Source organism: Haliaeetus leucocephalus, unplaced genomic scaffold (genome assembly GCF_000737465.1).
Source record: "Haliaeetus leucocephalus isolate CR32 unplaced genomic scaffold, Haliaeetus_leucocephalus-4.0 Scaffold195, whole genome shotgun sequence".
Lineage (NCBI taxonomy): Eukaryota > Metazoa > Chordata > Aves > Accipitriformes > Accipitridae > Haliaeetus > Haliaeetus leucocephalus.
Window position 1 is genome coordinate 8032140 of NW_010972631.1, and position 21743 is coordinate 8053882.

At 40.4% G+C, this 21743-nt stretch overlaps 1 protein-coding gene across 3 annotated transcripts in view; it reads right to left on the bottom strand.

Annotated features, from left to right (window-relative positions):
• Positions 1 to 4731: 4731 nt before the first annotated feature.
• The window catches only part of RIMS1 (regulating synaptic membrane exocytosis 1), a 336006-nt gene continuing 318994 nt past the window's right edge, over positions 4732 to 21743 (bottom strand). For all 3 annotated transcript variants that reach the window (XM_010565784.1, XM_010565783.1, XM_010565782.1), the window contains 5 exons: positions 14651 to 14792; positions 9703 to 9815; positions 6802 to 6903; positions 5552 to 5691; positions 4732 to 5196 (listed from right to left, as the gene is read on the bottom strand). In XM_010565784.1, coding sequence (XP_010564086.1) covers positions 4978 to 5196; positions 5552 to 5691; positions 6802 to 6903; positions 9703 to 9815; positions 14651 to 14792 — 716 coding nt within the window. In that variant the 3' untranslated portion in view covers positions 4732 to 4977. The remainder of the gene's footprint in view (positions 5197 to 5551; positions 5692 to 6801; positions 6904 to 9702; positions 9816 to 14650; positions 14793 to 21743) is intronic.

Here is a 21743-nt window from a genome sequence, read left to right on the forward strand (position 1 = left end):
CTATGTTCTGCTCTTTCCATATATATGCAATGTCTGTGAGATGGGGAATTAGGCCTACACCCATTTTATTCAGCACAAAATCCAGGTGCAGAGTCTGATAACTAGGTTGTCAGAGTCACCCAGAAGCATAGATCCCACTGATACAAATGAGAAGGAAATGTGAAAAAAAGACTTTAAATCTTCACCTAAATGAATTGTTGCAGACATAGTGAAAACCCACGCAGATGGTGGTATCACACAGCCTTTTACTATGGACCCAGTGCTTTACCAAGCGGGCCACTACTGATTTGTAACTGTATTTTAGCAGGGCTCTGAAACTGTACACGTTAAAGGTGATCAGAATGAATAATTCTGAGTTGTCCAAGGAGCATTATAATAATGATCTGCTGCTCATTGCCTTTTGAAGTTAATTTTTTCAGAGGCCACCTGTGAGATTCTGTGAAACCCTGAGATGACTCGCTTCTGGCAGCCAGCATCTGAAACCTCCAAAGGACTCAGCTCTCAAGGATGCCTTTCTTGTATTAGCTGAGGCATAAATACCTGTATACTGCTGTATAATATCTGCCTTACCTGAAGTGCTGTATTGATACGCTGTAATTACAGATTCTGACAACATTTTACCCTTTCCCTCAGTTACTCCTAGCGTTGAGCATTAGACACTTTGACTTAACAAGGCAGAACATCGAAGGTTTTATGTCCTGATGCACAACTGCGGCTTCAAATCATACCGACCACTAAAAAGTACCTAACCAAGGGGCATTCCGTTAGACACCAGGCTGTGCATTCAGGAGCTGAATCATCATCATCAGCTGGATTCTAGAAGGAGTGAAGGCAGCTCCCCCTCCCACCTCTGGCACCTCAGGTAGGACAAATTTGGATCATGAAATTTGGAAGAACATTTGATGCAAGTGACATGCCTGCCAAACACTACCTCATTCATCACCATGGTATTTAACTACCAGCACACATGGTCATCCATGCAGACACTGAGAAAACACATGTATGGCCCCTGCATTTTCTTTTTCTCCTGGAAAAAATGGCAGGGCTGGGAGTGAGGTATTAATTGAGACTCTTGTTACTCTTGATAGATGTTTGCAGAGTTCTTAATCACTCAAGATGGCCAGAATACTCATTACCTGAGTTGAGAAACTGCATCCTTCAGTAACAATCTGCTTTCTTGCAGATTGCTTTCTTCTGTGTCTGTAGAATTATAGTAGGGTAACATAGGGTGAGCATTTGGGGCTTGAAAGAGTGAGCCACATTGCTGTCTGCCATGACTTTCTTCACTTAAGGCAAAAGAAGAGTATGAGACCCATAATCCTTTTTCCTAGAATTAAATGGGCTGTGAACAGTAGAGTAGTGACTACACAGGAGCAGCAAACAGCCGACTTCATAGAGGACAAAGACTGCAAGTAAAATCTTGGAGTATGCAGAACAGCCACTGAAGATCCACTCTGAACTTTTCTTGTATGTACAGCATATCATACCTGGGCTGAACTCGACTTTTGGGACTGTCATTTGTGAGTGAAAACAGGCAACAAAAGTGCATGTATCATTCCTCTGGGAATTACAAAGGAAGGAGATCATGAAGCTCCGGTTTGTCCGTCCTACCCACTCACAGCAGTTCTGATGTCTCTCTTAACACAAAAGGTCAAGGCCAAAAGCTTTTTCTCCGCCCACAAAGAGGGACGCTAAATTTGCATTTCAATGCAAAATTTAGAACATTTACTCATCATGAGGAAAATAACTGTCTGATTATATGGCAGGGATTATGAGTTCAGTATCTTTGCTCTTTCCCTGCGTATGGCATATAAGGCAGTACTGCACTCTCTAGGGAAAACCAGGAGGGAACTAAAGCTGATTTATCTGTGTGTTATAATCCCAACACTCGGCAATGAGTTTTTAAAAGGCAACAGTCCCTGGGAAAGGAGACCAGCACACAACTTCTCTGTCCTAGCACAGTCTACTACTTCATTCCTGAAATCTTTGCATACGTGATCCCCGTTCATCAGAAACACCATAAAGGAAATAGTTCAGCACGTTCTTTTGCTGCTGTATTTTCTGTGCTTGAGCGGGAGATCACAAATGCTGAACTTTACTTATTTCTCAGGATCAGAAAGGAAAAGATACCCTAGGATTGGACACAGTATTCGAAGCCATGAGATTTATGAAATTGAAGGCTTTTTGCAACAGTATGACAAACTCTGTATTTAAACAGATCACTCCCACCACACAGAAGCAGAAATATAACATGCCTTTTGTTCAGAGATTTACCATGTTTAATTATTCATTTTTTTCAGTAGCTTAACCATGTATTCAGTTAAATAAAGTAATTAACAAAAGTGTTCAAAGTGAGGCAATATTGTCTTTATGTTATTTTTAAATCGTGATCAGGTATCTGTGTGACATGGAAAACTAAAAATCAAACAAAGTACATAATCTTTGCTTCTCTAATAAAATTTAGTGCCAAATTCTGCTCTCAGGTAGATTTCTATAAAGCATTGTCCCTAACAGCATTACAATACCAGGGCGTATTTCTGGGTTTAAAAAGTGCAAAAGATCAGGAGTTCTCACATCTTAAAGCACACACCAAATGGAGAGCTGGTGTCTGGCTCTAACACATACCGCCCCGCTGACCTCGTGCAAGCAGTCGCAGCATGAGTCAACTCCAATAAACTGATTTGACTTCACCAGATGGTAATTTGGCTAAATTTGCTTTTTGACTTCAATTTGCCTGCTTCAATGAATGAGAGCACAATTTGGCTCCTTTCTCGGTGAAAAGGAAGCCAACCAAACATGACTTTCACTAGGCCTCAGTTTTCGGCCCCAGATTTCAACACACACTATTACAGCAATCAAAAGAACCATAGAAATTACTTATCATTTTACTGTTCCTTAACACATTTCACACAGTCCTGCAGCGAGCAGAATCACAGATGAACCTCAGAACATACAGAGAGCACAACTACTACACTGGACATGAAAAGGAAATTTTATTAAACATGTTTACATAACATGAGTTGGAAGTTCATTTAAAAGCACAGGGGAGTGTTAAGACAAGTGGTCAAAATAGAAAGGTACTATCGAATTATAGCTAGTTGGTTTTTGGCCACTAAGACAGAACAGGATCTAGTAGTAGTGCACCAATGCTTGAGTTCTTCCTGCTCAGCAGGTCGAGCAGTAACCAATCTGCGCCCTATGGAAAGATGGGCAGAATAATTCCCACGTGTTGAGTAATAATAAATAGTTCACTTGGTGCAGGCAGTATGTCTATGAATTAAAACCTAGTGTGTACACAGTTTCTACATGTGTTACAGCCCCACAGTAGGAATCTACACCAAAATAGTTATTAGAAGGAATTTGGTCCGTACTACATCACGTTTTCCATAGGGTAAAAAATAAAGTCCATCTATAGACATTTAGCACCAGACTCACAGACCTAGCCTGGCTAAAACCTGCAAAATGTCTATAAGAAAAATGGATGGCTTAGATTTCTTGGTTACTTCAGTATAGTAATTACGAGCAAACTGTACAAGTACATGCAACATACAAGCTGGCCTATGTGGAACTAACATACATTATTAAATAACCTTTTTAATCTCTTTTTACAAAACGTGCATGCAGCTTTGAACAGTTCCAAGTCATGCTGCTCTATTTGTGTGATCACAAAATTGAATGGCCTGTAAAAGGAGGGGAAACATATCAATGCACCTGCAGGAATCTGCAGTTGTTCGCACATTTACAGAATATCACAAGGGATTTCAAGGCCAAGAATAACTCAAATGAATAAAAAGCAAATTGAAATTTGACTTTTTTTTTCTCCAAAAAGTAAGATATCTTGCGTTAAAAAATCAAGCCTTGTGCTTGCATCAATCTCAAAGAAATGTAAACTAAAATTTGATAAAAACATTAGTAAGTGCAGAATATTTCAACTGGAATTTCCAGTGAAACATTGAACAACTCATACCATGCTCTATCCAGGGCAGACAGGTGCGTCTGAAGCGACACACATCAGAGAAGCCTGGGTACAGCTGAAAGTGTCATATGCTCAATCCATTCCTGGTCAACATTTTGGGAAGTCAAATATACATTTATACACAGAAACGTAAATATTTCCTCTCCATTTCTAGGAGGAAAATTGCATTACCGGTAACATATTCAATGTCAAAATTAAGACTAAAGCTGCTTTATACCAGTCCCCAGCAGTAGTTGCAGAATTCTTCAAAATTCTTCCATGCAAAACATCATAAACATAAAAGTTATTATATATAATGCAAACATATCTGCTTTTTACAAAGAAAAAGTGGCACTGTGATGATTATTTATTTTTAAGAATATAACTTAGATTGGCCATTTGTTCTGGGTTCCCACGTGAGAGACTTGGAAGTACCAGAACAGAGAAACGATTTGAACTCGCTGGAATCGTAACTGTGGCTGTTGAACACTTTAACGATGCTTACAGAGATATGCTTCAGCCCTTTGTTGTTTGGTTTAGAAAAAGAAAGGAAGGGTCTCTGTTAGCGTTGTGAGGACTTCTACAAAACTAGCAGAATCACATGGCAAAAAACTAGTGGAAGTGACAAGTACAGAAAAACTGCTGAAACACCAGGAAGGTAACACTGCTTGAGGGCTCTCTCAAAATGTGAAAAAATACAACATTATTAACAGAGTGAGAGCTTCCAGTTTGGGTCATCTTTGACTTAGGTCGAATCTAAAGGTGTCTCTCTCTCTCTCTCTTTTTTTTTTTTTTTTTTGATCATTATAAGCATCGGTGATAGCCGCGAATAGATTGGCCGTATGTGATAAACCTTTGTTCTGTCAATTTAAGCCATCTCTCGACAAACAGACATATGTTTGGATAACTACTACAAGCAAAAACAGAAGTGATTGTCTCTCTCCAACAGTGTTTTTTGATCATGTGAATATCTGGTTCCAACTGTCATCCTGGGTGATGTTTCTATTAGACAGCACCTGCTACTATGATCTAATGCAGGGAGGCCCAGTTGAACTTTCCAGAGATGACTGGGAAGCCCTGCGTGTCAGGGGAGTCAAGGTTGGATCCACTAGTGATGAAGGTGGAAATAATTTATACCAGCCTATTACCACACTGGACAGATCCAGTTCCTCCAGAAGGATCTGGGCAACTCCCATGAAGCATTTGTGGTCCATTCGGCCATAGTCTCCCCAAACTATTACCTGGAAGAAGATAAAATACAGGTTCAGCATTGTCCCCAATCCCATGCTCATATGTTCACTCCTGCTCTTGTTATGTGTAGCATAAGGAAAATGTTATTCAAGGGTGAAAGATTGCTCCCTCTTGTGGGAAAACCTAATGGCAGGACAGGAGCGAGAGTCAACAAAAGAGAAATGTTTAATACAGCCAGACATTTCACAGGTCTGAAACCACAAGCCACAAGGATGCGTTTGCTGGTATTTATAAAATTAAATGCTTAGTGAGTTGGAATGGGTTTATGCATATTGCTTAAAGTTAAGTAAACACGCAAGTGCTTCTCCAAATTATAGCCTAAAATGGGATTAAGAAGCAACTGACCTGAAGGACTTTACCCTGTGGACTTTCATCAAAAACCAGTGTCTGCTGGTACAAAGGATCAAGGGTCTTCCGTGCAATTCTTGTTTTCTTCTTAGCTATACACGTTCCATTTTCCAATAAATACACTTTGACATACGGAGCTGCAAACAAAACATCATGAGTTTTATGTTTGGACTTAAAAACTTCTACATTGCACATCTGAGCTGGATGACAAATGCCTTAAAAGGAAGCTGAGTGGAGAGAAAATGACACACATTATCTTCACTGTATAATCTGAATACAATTATATTCTTAAAATAAATGACGTGGCCCATAAGAAATCAATTTGATTTTTATAAACTTTGAATGTAATGATCTAAGATGTTACTAACAACAATTATGTTTCATGCATGCCTGTCATTTTAAAAACACTTTCTTTTGCCAGGATTTAACTGTCCCTGTTAGCTACTCTGGAGTCTCTATGCATGTTTAGGGGTCAGAGATATTTAACAAAAATAAGACTTTCATGTTTCATTGAAAGGAATATTTTAAACTAAGTCATTCCAATAACAGACCTTAATTGCTCTTTCATCTTCGGCTCCTAAGGAGGTTGTAAAGAACCATTTTGGCAAAATGTTATCTAAAACAACTGCTCCAGTTGTTTCAGTAAGCAGTGGTTCCGGTAGCAATTATAAATCTCCTCTAACAAAGATTTCTGTAAATAATTAGAACGTCAAAAAATGTCCTTATAAAATGTTACAATATTAAATCTCATTCGTTATACAAATTATTGACACTGGCACTAGCACAACCTGCTGTCTTCCTGAAGCACTGTTGCATACAGAAGATCCTGGCATGTGGTGGGTTTGTTAAGCTCCTTGTTCAAAGCACTTTCATCTGTTCTCCACCTCTTGTTTTGACGTGGAACAAACACAAAGGACTTCATCTACATTGACAAAGCCCCTCTGAGATATATGACTTGCCTAAGATACGCAGAAATATTTCTGCAAATGTTCCTTCCAGAACGGATGTTGAGCTGCTGAAAATCCTTCCTTGGAAGGTGGCATGCAACTGGCAGATGCAAGGCAGTAAAAATTGGATATTGGTAGCAAGGATATCTCCACGCACACATTCCTTGTTGAAAAGCAAACCAAAAAAATGTAAATGGAGTGACAGCTAACGAGGAGCTTAAAAAGTCTCCGATCCCCAGCTCATCAACATATTTCATATTTTTGTTTTCTGTTCATGTATTGTCTTTTTTTTTTCCTTACCTGGGGTAGATTTGGAGCCAGGTTTTTGTGTGAGGCCACGGGCTCTAATGACTTCTACTTCTAATTGGCCCTTTTTATCCACCATTCCAATCTGGATGTCACCTGAGAGGGAGAAGAAAGAAGCCCAGATTTTAGACAAGCAGTGCGCCCCAGAAAATAGGGTATGAGAGTGAGAAACAGAAAGACTAGTTTGCTACTAGTCTGCTGCGTTAGTGTGCTTGTCACCTCTCCTCCTGATCCCTTTAATTTTCCCATCCTTAAACCACGACTAAAAGATATGCACTTAGGGAGCACAGTGCCCTCTCTTGGTGTATGGTTTATATCAGAGCTCAGTATTTCTGATCCATGGAAGCAGACAAATTCACAGCAACACTATGGTATAACCACCACACCTTTAATTTTGCATTGGCAAATTATCTAGAGACATCGCACCTAGGACTGTTGCTCCAGCGTGCCAGTCACTGCCATGTGCTGCCCTGACAGCAGTCCCACACTCAGAGAGCCTAAAACCCAAACTCATGTTCAGAAATCCCTTCGGCTGGAAGTTTCTGCCTCCAAGCTGAGACGCAAGAGCTGGCAGTGCAAAGGCTCCTTGTCTGGTGAAGGAGGAAGGAGAACTGCTGGTAGAGGCTAACGTTGAAACCTTCTTCTGTAACTACAATTGTCTGACTGGATCCTCAGCGTAAGGCAGAGGCGCCAGCCGCACGAGGCACGCAGGCATAGCACAGCTTCAGAGAATGATGCCCTGCCCCTCAGGAGCTCAAAAGAGGTCTTTTTTCTGCAACGGTCTCCAACAAGTACAGGGGTGACAATTTTCCTCTTTTTATCAATATTCCACACCCATTTTTGGTGTGAATAAAATGATGCAACACGTTAAAATAAGAAGCAGCTTTTGCTACTAAATAGTCAAACTTTTTTCCCTGCCTGAGTTCTGACAAATGACATTTCCTGCAGAAAAAGGAAACTACTTAGTCCGAGACCAAGCACTGTTCTGATCTAGATCAACAAAATGGAAGGGACGTGAACTATGGGCTGATGCGCAAAAGCTTTCTATCTCTATGGTTTCATATATCATGGAATCAGCTGGGTAGAAATCTAACAGGCCACTTAGAATAAACAATGCACAGTGTGATGACATGGGCAGCTACGTGACACCTGTGCAAATAAATGAACTACGCATATATCCATGAAACACATGAATATGTATGTATTTGACATGTAAACTCCAACTGTCTAGAAAAACACGCTCACGAATAGATGGTCCTGAACTACAGAATTTGGGGTCTGGATTTAGAAAGACAGCATTTTGAAATTAACTGGGCATGCGATTTTTCACATGCTTGTCTAACAGTATATTAAAGCAGTGTTTAGACCTTGGTACTTGAGGTATGACAGAGCAGCAGGGAACATTTCTTTATCAATCAAACTTTGCTTGAATAAACAGAGCCCTGTGTTGCACTAAAAATAGTTCACAGGAAAATTCCAACAAGCCTTTTTAAGAGCACATCTCTGTATCGCTTATCCAAAATAAAACATGCAACAGGGAACCAGAAGGGGGAGCGATAATACAAACATTTTCAAATCGTCACTAGTGAAAGGGTACCACATAGAAGGTCTTCTGAAAATTGTTAAAAAGCTTGATTGAGTGCTTTTTTGGGGGCCAAAACTTGAGCCTTTAGTAAATAAAGCAGTTCTAAGAGGTGAAAACAAATGTACTACTCAAGTAATCTGCAGAAAAATATTTAGTTAGAAAAGGATTAAAATAAAGAGACGGAAGAAATCTAGACCCTTACATTCGTACCAGTAGAGCAACTTAGATTTTTATTGGGCAAATCATCTCACAAATACCTCCTCTTTCAAAATAATAATAAAAAATATGGATTTAACAAGTTTGGTGCTTATTAATGCACCAGTAAGTAGAAGTTACTTGGACTTACACAGCAGCCCTTGACTTAGGGGGTAACTCAAAGCATTCTCAAGAAAGTTTCTGTCTCCTCCTGCTCACAAGTTGGGAGGGAAACACTCTCTTCTGCAATTTTTCTTTCTGTTTCTCTCTCCTTTTTCAGAAGCGGCTCAGTAGCCCTTCCTGAAGCTGATTCTCCCAAGAGAGCTGTACTGAAGCATTGGCCATTTATAATTTCCAGCAGGAGAAGTATGGTTAAAGTAGTGGATCAAGGACTCCTCACTTAGCATCCTAAAGCATGTCAAAGAATTGCTCATATATAAGCAAAAAAAAAAAAAAAATAAAATCAAACCTTTCCCAGGATACCTACACAGCACTGCACTATTGAACACCTTATACACTCATACTCTGTTTATAACCAAGGTACAGCTAATGCTACTAAAGGGAAATAAATACAGACTGGTCTGGAACACAGAGAAGATCACAGACAGCCCCAGGCAGCTGCTGTAGGAAAGGATTTTGTCTCTTTCATGACAAAGACTGGCTTTATCAGCAACTGATTATTGGGCATTGTAAATGTGGGCAGAAGTTTCACATTCTGGGGTTAGATGAACTAAGTTTGGACAAGTGCAGAGTTTGGCCAGGAACTGTCTGTCACATCCAATATAATCTGTGGAAAGTAAATATAAACTCTGAACAGCTGAGATTTTGCAGTGAACTACAATTGGAGAAGCCACAATAATTTTGAGTGGGAAGTGCAACCCCTATCTTCAAATTGCAAATGAAATTAGCTGACACCTCAAATGGAGCAAATACTGTTTCTCATCTCATTTTGGATGCTAGCGTGCTAGGAATATCAGTGACCGCGTATGGGACCTTCATGTTTACAGTGAAGGAAGCCACTTCGTAAAAGTCTTTTTGGTGCTGTAGTCTGGCAGTGTGTGCATTAGTTAATTGGCTTATTTTTCATTTAACAGAGGAGAATGTATTATTCTTACCCATGGCAGGGGTTGCTAGCGTTTGTCGGCCTACTAACTGTGCAGGTCCAAGTCCGTCGAGGAAATCACTAAACTGACTGTCAGCGCCCAGCCGTACTCCAGGAAATATTAAGCTGAAGACAAAATAAAAGCTGATTAAGCATAAGAACAGGATTAATTTCTATTGTCCTACAGTATTTACCTCAAAATTACTACTGATACAAAGCAAGCAGCTCAGGATGTGCAACCACAAATTGTTCTGCAGCATCAGGAACGAGCTGTCTCCCGTGGACCCCAAAGAAGTGTAGTGAAATTCTGCACATGGGCCCAAAGTAGTCCATAAAACAGTTCTGGCTAAGGAGTTCTCTAGGTGAGAGCCTAGTGAAGGGCCTGACAAGCGAATAAACTATGAGTGACCTTGTATGAGAAAACATAAAAAGCCTCATGAACTTTAATAGTCTATCATTCTTCATTCTTGAATGCTTGCTTTGCCTTGTAATACTGTTTTATATCTATACATACATCCAAACCCCATCCTTATCAGTTAGAACAAAAAAGGGAAAACAGTTGTATACACTAAATTAATCTGATTGCTGCAGCTGTTTAATGAAGCAGTAAACTGGCAGGTAGTAGTAGTGTTGATTAGAGCTAATGCCACTCCCTAGCCAAAATATTCTGGTAGCCACATCTGGATCTACAGTTGGTACCCACCCCTCTTTCAGGACACAAACTGAACTGTAATACATCAGCACAGAATATATGGAAACATTCCAGGTCAGGCTGGACGGGGCTCTGAGCAACCTGATCCAGTTGAAGATGTCCCTGCTCACTGCAGGGGGGTTGGACTAGATGAGCTTTAAAGGTCTCTTCCAGCCCAAACCATTCTATGATTCTACGATATGTGCTTTTCCAAGCTGCTTTCTTGTATTCCAGGATCTCCACTTTCTTTTAGATAGATATATAGTCTCCAAACAATAACAAAAGAAACAAACAAACAAAAAAAGAGAGAGAAAGAATGATCCATGGTGGGGAGACTCAGCTTTGACTTCCTCATCACAATTATGAGGAACAGAAGAACAGACTTTGAACCAAGTCTAGATAGCATCTTATCCAGCAGGCCATCCACCACTCTGTACCTGCTTGTCCCTCAAAGGAAATTCCCTGTTAGACTGGAGAAAATGATAACAAAACTTCCTAATAAAATTTGATTTCCACAGATCAGGCTTACGTGCTCCAGTCACTCATTTCACACTGAAAACTCTTTGCAAACCCCAGTTCGTTGGATAGGAAAAGCCCATTCCTCTCTTCAAGACTAATTGATTTTACTATGCTTGCCTAAGTGACTGCCTGCAACTAAAGCTGGCCAGAAAATATCAGCACAGTGCTTTTCGTTAGAACACTCTGATTTACAAAAAGGTAAGCTTTTCACGTAAGTTTAATTTTAAGAAAACTTTTTTTTAAGAAGGTTTCTTTAGATGGAGGAGGAAAAGAACCTCAAGGTCTGCAGTTCAACCGTGAGCCCACCAGTCACAGCATTCACCTAACCTCGAGATGCAGCTTCAAGCCCACCCTTTCTGACAAGGCACACAGTCTGCTTTTCTCCCCAGTAGCGCTACTTGTTCACTCTTGCCCCTGCTATGAAAAGTTTCTTGCTCATTTCTTTGGCCTTTCCCCCCAAACATGTTACATTTTGCTATGGAATGACTAACAACATTGAAAATATTCAATTTTCAGACATCTGAAGGTTATGAAGTACACATTCACCTTAATGTGTATTAATTCTGATTCATTAACTCCAGATATGGGCCAAGCAGAAGAATGCAACATGGTACCTGGGGTACGTACTGTAGGAATCTGCTTTCTCAGCTGAGCTACACATTAATTGGTCTTATGAAATGCAGGATGAGCATGATACTGTCAATAAACTATGTGATCCTGGAAGTAAAGTCAGTATGATAATGTACACACACAAGGAAGGAAAAGTAGCCTGTGCAAACTTAAGCATTTCCTAATTGTCATGATTACCCGCCTACAGTAATGTCAAGAGTGAACTATGGACAAAATACTACTAAAACGACCAAAGTCAAGCTCTCACTGATTTTGATGGGAATCTCACAAGAGACAGGAAAATCCTAGCAAACAGCTTTGCTATTCTGAATACAATGTGCTATCAAAACCTGATTCCTGCTCACACTAGAAATAACATCTGAAGTTAAAGGTGACATTTCTAATGTTCGAAAAAGTCCCAGAAGAAGGAGGGAGAGAGGGAGAGGATTTTAGGATCAGGTGGCACAGTGCATGTACCCCTGATTATGTGATGCAGTTGTGCGCCTTTCCTTCCACCTTGCAGCTGCGTCCAACTTATGTTCTACAAATAAGCCAGTGATGCAAGTGGGGGAAGTGATTAAACAGTAGAAAATTGTTTTATTGGTCATCTTTCTTATAAGAATCTCTGTGTTTAACATTTTTCATTCACTGCAATCTAAACCCAGAGCTGCTGTAACTAACATTGTTCTACCAAACTCATGCAAGTTTGCAGAGCATCTGAGGATTTGGTCTGTAGCTAAATCACAGAATCATAGAAAAACAGAAGACTTCAGAGAAGTTTTCTAAGCCACAAAGAACAGAGCCCTCTGGTATCCCTTTTGCCTATGGCATTGTGTCCTGTTTAAGGAATGTTTCTCTTCCTTCATTGCAGCAAGATATATTTAACTGTTTCACCTGAGTTTTGTTACCTGCCTCCTTTGGCCCATTCTCCTGGGCTTCCCTTCAGAGCCACTGTTTGATATTGGTGGTGGTCTCACTTCACTGGCGTCACTGTTTCTTTACTCTTGCCAGAGATTGGAATAGGGACGTGGAGATCAGGGTCAGTGTTTAAGGCTAAGGTCAAGTGCGAACTGGGTTTGCAGTCAGGTTTGCAAACCTGCATTGAGGTTTACAACCTCAATGAAGTTGAGGTATACTGAGGAACAGGAATCAACCAGAAGAGCTGGTAACTCTATTAAACCAAAGTCTGGGACAGAAATATAGTGAAAAGTTAGGGAGCCAGCGCCAAAAGTATGGATCAAAAAAGCAGGACAAACATGGTCAGATGTGAAGAAATCTATTGTATGAGAGCCCTGAGAGAGGTAAGGAGAATTGTCAGAGGCAGAACTGGTGCTGGAACAAGAGATGGGGAGCAGGCACAGGAGCTAAGGAGGCAGAAACAAGACATAAGATACAGATCGTGTGACTACCACCTTGTGATAGCTCACTTTACCTTGAAGGTGGACCTAGTTCTAAAGGACAATTTTCAAACTAAGTCCTGCTATGCACACCCAGCCTGCAATATGTCCCAATAAGAAGCAAGCACACTTGCTCTCTTCACTGCCTTACTCAGAGACTGATTCTCAAGTCAACAATTTCAGGGTCTACCTTGCAGTTTCTGTCCTTCAGATGCCTGCTGTGACCTCCAGATCCAGACCTTGGCTGCCCCAGCCTTGCCAAATCTGTTTACACACTCTGAGGGTGGAGCAGAGGATTAAGCTGTTCCCCTGAAAAGATCATCACTGTCAGTGCTGGGCTCCCACCTCTCCCATACTGCTAACCAGGGAAACAGGCTCCCCCAGCTCCACCTTAGCAGGGTCCAGTTTACTGGGCCCTTTGCCTCCACGGCGAGTGACTGGTGCCTTACAGACTGACACTGCAGCACAAAGAAAGGAAGGAGGATGGCAGGATGGAGTGTTGAAAGAGTAAAGGTAATGCCCTATCATAGAGTCATAGCGGGAGAAATACTGGGATATTTTACTCTTGTCCTTCACTCTTCATCTAATGCTTATTTACTCTGAGTTATTCATGATAGAGCCTGTTTTCTTACATGGCTCTTGCAATTCTTAGATTTGTCAAAGAATCGTAGAATGGTTTGGGTTGGAAGGGACCTTAAAGACCATCTAGTTCCAACCCCCTTACCTTCCACTAGATCAGGTTGCTCAAAGGCCCGTCCAACCCGGCCTTGAACATTTCCAATGATGGGACACCCATAAGTTCTCTGGGCAACCTGTTCCAGTGCCTCACCACCCTCACTGTAAAAAAATGAGGGTGGTGAGATCATCTGATGATGAAGAAACTGCACCTTTACACAGCTCCTTGCCACCACCATGGCTGCCCCTGGCTCTTCGTGCCTTATACAATGTGCAATAGCAATTGTGGTAACACGGTAAGCGTATAAAAAGATGAAGACAAAAAAGTCCCAATCTCTCATTTTTTCCAGGTCTACAGGGTGCAATTTGCCTACCCCTGGTTTCTTCTTTTGTGGGGAGGCATCTTCTAAGAATTTCCTAGTGACCACTGTGCCCTGGCACAGAGGGTAGAGTCCCACTGAGAGCTGTGAGGAGACTGGACTATTCACGCACAGTTTTGTGTCAGACCTGCCTTTGTTCTCCTTTCCTACATATTGAGTCAGTCAGCAGTGAATGAAAACAGCTGCCCATTCCCCACCGTTGTCTGCCTGATTTCAGCTGATGGGGCAGCTGGACTCTGGGTTTACAGTTCTCAATAAGAGACTTGGACTAACTCCAGACTAAACTTTCTTTGTATATAGTATTACTGAACAGAGTTTCATATCACAGGGATTTACATACAACATCTGAAGTTTAACTCTGAGTTAATCCAAACATAACTCAAAGAAAAAGTACCCCTATGTTTTGTTTTGAATAACGCGGTCTGAATTTAGTTGTCTTTTGATGAATAAAATGCCTCACCGGATGACAGGGAAAATGTGAATCCTTAAGAAGTCCTCTCTCAATTTCAGTTTTCAAGACATTTGTGTTACATGCCTAAAATAGTTCAGTTTTGCAAATGTTTCAAGAGGAAGAATCTGTACGCAGAGCTATCCCCTTCAGCCAGAGCTGGGACCTCTGTTCACATCCCAAGTTTTCTTACAAAGACAAGAAACTTCTCCTACATTGCTGATATTTTTAATGCCACTTACTTGCCCTCAGAGCTATAACTATTTATGCTGCCGTCAGTGGACTCCCGACTTGGCTGTCGAACCATACGACTTCTCATCTCTGCTGCCATTCCCGTCTCTGTGCTTCTCTGTATCGTGCTCTTTAGCTTCTTGTTGCCAGCCTCTGAAAGCAGAGAAAAAGAAGCAATAGTTAGAATAACAACTTAGAGCAAAGCCTTTCCTTGCAGTTTTCCCCCAACAACAGTGAACTGACTTGACCATTACTATTTAATAATACAACAGACTATTCTGATCAAAGAAGGAATCTCTCTTCTTCAGTTGCAAACTGGCAATGGCTTCTCTTTAAAAGGGATGCAACCTGCAAATCTTCATTAGGGCAAACTGTTAGAAATTAGGTGTCTTATTAATGACCTTTACACAGTTGGAATGTAGACAGGATGACTGTGATAGTGCCTGCTAACCACATACTTGGTAAGGTGTCTCTAGCCACCTTGTTAGTTAGGTTGGGTGACTACAAAAGGAGTTACAACTCTCAGAAAAAAAGAGGGGAAAAAATCCTTCATGCATTCCACAGAAAAATGTTAAGTACTAAAATACTTAGTATCAAAAATATAATAATGTGTTTTGACTCAGCAAAATCGTACTTTTCACCACAGAAATTCTTCAAAGTACACAGTGACCTTTACATAACTTCTGATCTCAGCACTTCCTAAGCAGAATTAACTCTTGGAGAATTTGTTTGGGAGACGACGGACTTCACAGTCTAGGCTTGCAACCGAACACTACCGAGTAATGCAAATCTTGTGAAATTCTTTAAAGACTCGATCCATTTGGAAAAGCTTCCATCACACATTCTTTAAAATGCAATTTGTGTTCCACCTGGAAGGTTTCATGTTACCCTTGCACAAGGAGAGCTTCCAGTCCTTTACAGGGGTGGTTATGGGCTCAAGATGCAACGGTCAATCAAAGAATTCTGCTGTTGCATGGCAGAAATTATGCTTCTAGATGACGATAATTGTTCTCAGAGATCTATAATTGAAAAACTTCCACCAAAGTCTCTGTGTGATGTAATAGCGTGTGCTGACTTCAAACTCAGTGTCCTGTTCTTTTGCATTTAGTTCAGCCTATCATTCAATGGGTAACATTAGTTTCTCTCAGGAAGTAATAGATTTGACAAAGTTCCACGTAAGTGCATGCAGAAACATTCTTCTCCTGCATTTGTCCCTTCATTTCAGTGCTCCTTCATTTGCTCTCTGCGAAGTCTGTGCTTCCTTTTCACAGTCTGCTCAGGGGAGCGTCTGAAAAAGTCAATGTTTCTTCCACTTCCACCTGCTGTGGACTGGATTGCTCTGAAAAATTTCTCACCTTCCTGTTTCACATGGACACCGTTGATGTTTGAAGCTGACAGATCTTGACTTTTCTTCACATAAAAGTTATGGCTTTGGCAGCCCCGCGACATCCATTGCTCAGGGTGTTTAACCGCGCTGCGGAGAACAGCTCACCCTTGCTCTTTGGGTCTGCAGAGCTGGTGGAGGGCAAGGAGAAATCATACCACAGAGCAGCTCCCCCTCCCCGAGTTATCACGGTAACCTCTCCAGAGCTAGCAGAGAGACAGCAAACGTGGCCAAAGCGAAAAAGAAAGAATTCGTGTATTGGGCTTAGAGGAGAGAGACATCAGCACAGCAAAAGGGGCTGTGGTTTTCCTCTCATGCCTTCTGGAGCAGGGGTTGTTTACCTATGGCCACCCAGAAGCAGAGAAACTGCTGAGCAGAAGAAATCAGCTATTTCCACAGATCCTTTACTCCTTTCTGAGGCCAACAGCTCTGAGGTTTTGCTGTGGGCCACTGCAACTCATCCAAATTCCCGGTCCTTGGTCAGCTGAAAAGGCATTATTCAGTGCTGCTAAACATGAGTAGAGTAGGCTGGACAAGGTACACCAGGCAGACCAGGTTCTGCTTGTGGACAGTGCAGGTGGCTGTGGAAGGTATTTGCTGGAACTTCAGTGACTCCATATGTAGAAAATCAAATGCTACATTTTGGACCCGAGCTTTATGTTTAAAAACAGATGGTGTGTCCAGCACATCAACGCTGAAAGGTAAGCTGAGCATCAAAAATTAATCAAAAGGCAGCCTAGGAAGCATAGCCCACATGCAGAGCCCTACACCAAAGCAGGACTCTCACACTTTCAGTAGCTACGCATTTGCCACCCATATTGTTTTGGGCTTTTCTCTTTTGCTGGGACCTGTCTGAAAGTTTCCATCTGCTTCCATCTGCTCCTACAAAGCAGGTGAGATTACGTGGTTTACCCCCTGCCTTCTTTTCTGGAGCCAGCCAGATCAGGCAGCATGAGCAGAAGGATATAATATGGTAGAGCCTGAAATCTGGGGGCCTGAATAGGGTTGCCTGTGAGTATTCACGGCTCAGGAAATGGGAGTGATGGGACACTAAAGGTAGCTACAAGATCATCATGACCTTGGCACAAATTGGGAAAGAGATGTTGCTCTGGACCACCTGGACAACACGGTGGGTGCTGGAACTTAGGGATCTGAACCAGGCTGAAGAACATATTCATAGAAATAACCACTGTAAAAAATATCCATGGGTGACATTACAGAAATGAATATTTAGCTTTGAGCCACAGCAGAGATTGAAAATAGCAAGTGGGTTTTTCAGAAAGAGTAATTTTATATTATCATGGATAATGTCCATGTTGCTGCTTGAACATACTTCTTTGCTGCACAGGTTTTAAATGCACAGACCATGAAGTAGGAATCCTTGTGCACGGCCATAAGCAAGTCCACAACCTTGTCTCGCTGTGCTGCAAATACCAGACTGTCTTTTCCCGAATGTTTTTCAAGACACTGCTCTCTGCCTTACTCTGCTGGATTCCACCTCTTTTTTTTCTTGTCAACATTTTTTTTCAGGTTGAAAATTAAAACAAATTCTTTTTGCCTCCTCTTGTAAGTGCTACTAGTATCCACAACATTTCCTGGGAAAACTAGAGTCCTCCTGCATATTTCATTGTACAACCTCAGTCTTAATATTCTGTAGTACAATCAGAAATATAACATAAAAGTAACCCAAGACAGAAGGGTAAAATACCTCAAGAGTTCTATGGCATAAAGGGAATCGCCTTTGCCCATGACTAAGAACCGAAACACACGTTGCACAGGTTTTGGATGTTTTAACCTTGGTCAGTTATGCAGATCATATTTTTTTCATCCACTTATAGCACAAAAAGTAATGAGAACAGTTTGTCTTGTTGGTGTACTCCTGTAAACTTCTCAGCAAAACCTAGTTCTGCAAGGGAGGGAGGTGGTTAGCATACAGTGGAATTGGGAACTGCTGTTATTTCTAAAGCTGCCCCAGTAATACGAAGTCACACTTTGGGGTACAACTTCCAGTCCTGCCTTAACTGCACAGTGAAATACAGAATCCGAACAACTACCAGTGTTTCTCCTGTTCTTGATAATGTGTTCTTTTTAAAACTTTCATTTTCATCTGGTATTACTTTTAATCTAGCAGTTCTGCATATATCTTTGGAATGCTGCCTTTATACGAATAGTACAAGTTTGTAAAATATTTAAGTTCAATATCTATGATATATTGAGAAGATTTGCTACTCTTGCCTAGTTATCTATTGCAAAATGCTTGGTCCTGCTTCTGATTTTTATTAGTTTGGTATGTACAATTAAATTTTATAATACATTACAGTTATTTGCCTGCACTGTGTAAATTACACCATATTCATTGTGCAGACTGAAGATAAACTGTCCCTATACTGAATACCATTTAGGTGCAAAATTTATTCCAAAATGGCCTGTATGCTTCTGTCTGCTGTGTCAGTTATGTAAGGCTTTCTGCAAGCAGAAATGCAGATCGATGTGTATAAATTGCATGTAAACGTATAGTTTAACAGGTACAAGCTAGAGAAAGACTATTATAGAGCAACTGTGATGAACATTTTGGCAGATTTAATAACTGATGCAAAAGGATCATAAAGCAGCCATCTGCAGCTACAAAACATACACAGTTTGTAAGCATCTTGCAATTCATCAAGAGCCTCGTTTTAGCACTCCTGCTACAACACACTGATGCACGTGTGCAATGTGCTATTTCAGTCTATGTATTGTAAATACAGCCTATAGGGATTCTTTTTTGGTCTGACAAGAAACTGGTCCCTGATTTTGGTTTTCTCAGACAAGAGTAAATTAATGGAGATCCTGATCTAAGTAATGAAGAAGAGCAAAAAGCAAGCTCGTTAGTGTACGCGCTGTCTCACATTTGCACAAAATATCAATGCAGTTGATGTGTCCCCAATTTCTGTACTTCCTCATCACCTTCAAGTATAGCAGCCAGGAAACACCATTGACAACAGAATTATATTAGCGAGAAAGGGTCAGTGATAGTATCTATAGAATTAAGATGGCCTACTGGAGATACCCGAAGGCTAGCTTTACGTTTCTAAAGGCATCCAATTCAGAGATGGCAAAGCCAGGACAAATGGCCCAAAATGACTTGAATCCATGACTGCTCTTAGCGAAGGCATGTTGCACATGGCATCACCATTGGCCTGGCTTTGTCATTGGTGATTTAGTCAGTAGGACAGTGTTAGAGATCTCTGCAGGGCAGAAGACGACAATCCTGACATTGTCTTCTATGTACTGCCTATAGGGAGAGGTGCCTTGAGTGAGCATTGCCCAGAATCATACCTGAGGGCAACTGGTTGGTTAGCACCAAAAAAAGAACTTTACACACATGCAGCACCTGGGTATGTGGCATGGAAAATTCGTGACTCATTCAAAAGAACGCTCCAGAGAACAAAGCATACACCACTGCTAAATCCACTAATGAAAGGGCTAATAAGAAGGGTACTAATACTCAATGTCATTGCATGACTCAAGGGCAAATTATTCACGGTATCAAGCACGCTCATGCATCCAAAGAAAGCCTAAAAGGACTACAGCTCCAAGCCAGCTCTGACTGAAACCTGGCAGGACTGTGACCATATTGTTGGTTTGCACACTGACTGTGCGAGACACCACCAAGATTACGCCAACTGGAATAGTAAGGGTCATCCTCAATTCAAAGAACTATAAAAAGAAAAGCCAAGGGGCACATTTCCTTCTGGTCCTTTCTGACGTGCTACTGATTTTACAACCTCAAATTTAGCTGCTGGGAGACCTGCTGAGTTACAAGTTCTGCAGCATCCCACTCACTCTGCATGCAGCACTTTCAAACAACAACAAAATGTATTTACACATGAATTGACAAAGCGCCCTTTGGCTTTAGTCCTAAAACAGAGAAAGAAAAGAAGAAATGATTCAAACAGCATTTTCTTGTATGTGTGTACATCTCAGATGAACTCAGCAGTAGATTGATTGCAAAGATTGAAAATACATAGTGACTATGGACAGAAGATAAATAGTAAAAAATATGACCTTTAAATACAAATGTTTCCTAGACTTCATATTCCACAATACTCCACTCTATTTTCCATTCTGTGTATTCTGCTATACTCTCCTGAATATATAATGCTGTTTATAAAAAGACATCTGAAATATTGTAGTAATGGTCTTCTAAATGTTTCCTCCACCTATCACACAATATATTCAAAGAAAGGAGAATGCTGTTCATATTCTGTGGTGTTAGATCCAAATATAAACCATCATGTACTTCTTCCCATTTCTATTTATTAAAACAAATCCACAAACAACATTTATACTATTATAAATAACAAAACCTTCTAGAAAGAATAGTCACCTTTTCAGCTGAGATAATTTACCAAGATGTATCCTTTTATCAGGATTTTGGAAAAAACTGTATCTCACAACTATATTTGTAAATTCATATATTCAGCTGGCAAACCAATTTCATTCCCAATAAATATTTTCAGATAATACAGAAGATATAAAAAGATATTTTTCAGATAAAAAGAAGATAATGCAATTAGTCCGTTAATATACACAGTATTTTTTTCTGACATATTTAGAGACAAAGGAAGAAAAAGCACCAATCCTAACAAAAGGAGAATTCATTGAAATGCTGTTAACAGTTATGTTAATGCTTTGATGGCATTTTAGCCAGCGTACTGCAGAATCTCAGCTTTTGACTGTGTTTATCATTGAAAAGCAAACTTGCAAACTCAGACTCTTTAACAGTTTGCACTTAGATTTCAAAGGAAAGTAACTTTACTTATCCAACAGCTCCTATTGACTTCTGTGAAGCTGAAGAAGTACTTTGAGAACTGCTTAAGGTCCTTGCTCAAAACAAAAGTAAACAGGAACTTGAAAATCAGGCCATTATTTACTACCTGACCACGGCCTCAAAACTCTGAGCAACTGCTTTTACAAATCGTATCTCCTTAAGAAAAGATGGTCTTAGGCATGTTTACTGGGGAAAAAAAAAAAAAAAAAAGAAAAAAAAAAACTGTCATTTTGTATGATTATCCTGATACCTATGAATTCCCCATGTCAGGGAAGAAAACCTGGAAAGGAAAAACCTGGAAGGAAAAGCAAGGGTATCTGGTCAGAAGAAGTTCAGTTATGGCTTCTGAAATTACTAGTATTTTTTGTCCAAAGACTTTTACATTAATAGTTTTGTCCACATACTTGCAATGAAGTGAAATCAGCCACTGTCTGTCAGCCAAAATGAGGCAATCAGTGATGATACATGGTAACGAGTTTTTACTGCTGGGATTGCACTAAACACACTTCATAAACATACAGAAATAACAGCATCTTAATTACCTTGTTTACACATATGCAAAGAGCTATATAAAAGCAGAATATGTCAATGAAACTGGTAATAGGTATACATGCCTAGTTCTTCAACTCTTAAAGCCCATTTCAGTGAAATTCAATTAGCAACACAACAAAGTCCTATTTCCAACAAATTATTTACTATATAAACAGTTTATAAAATTTCAAGCACTCACTTTCTTACATATTCTTGGCTTTGTTAGACTGGAGGAGAAAGCGAGACGGAACGAAAGCAGCTCAGAAAAGCTGTTTGCACTTCAACAGTAACATTTTTACAGCAAAACACAGCCCTACATTACATCGTTTATTACCAGCCAACCCTTAGAAGAGAACTGACATATGGTACAGAGATA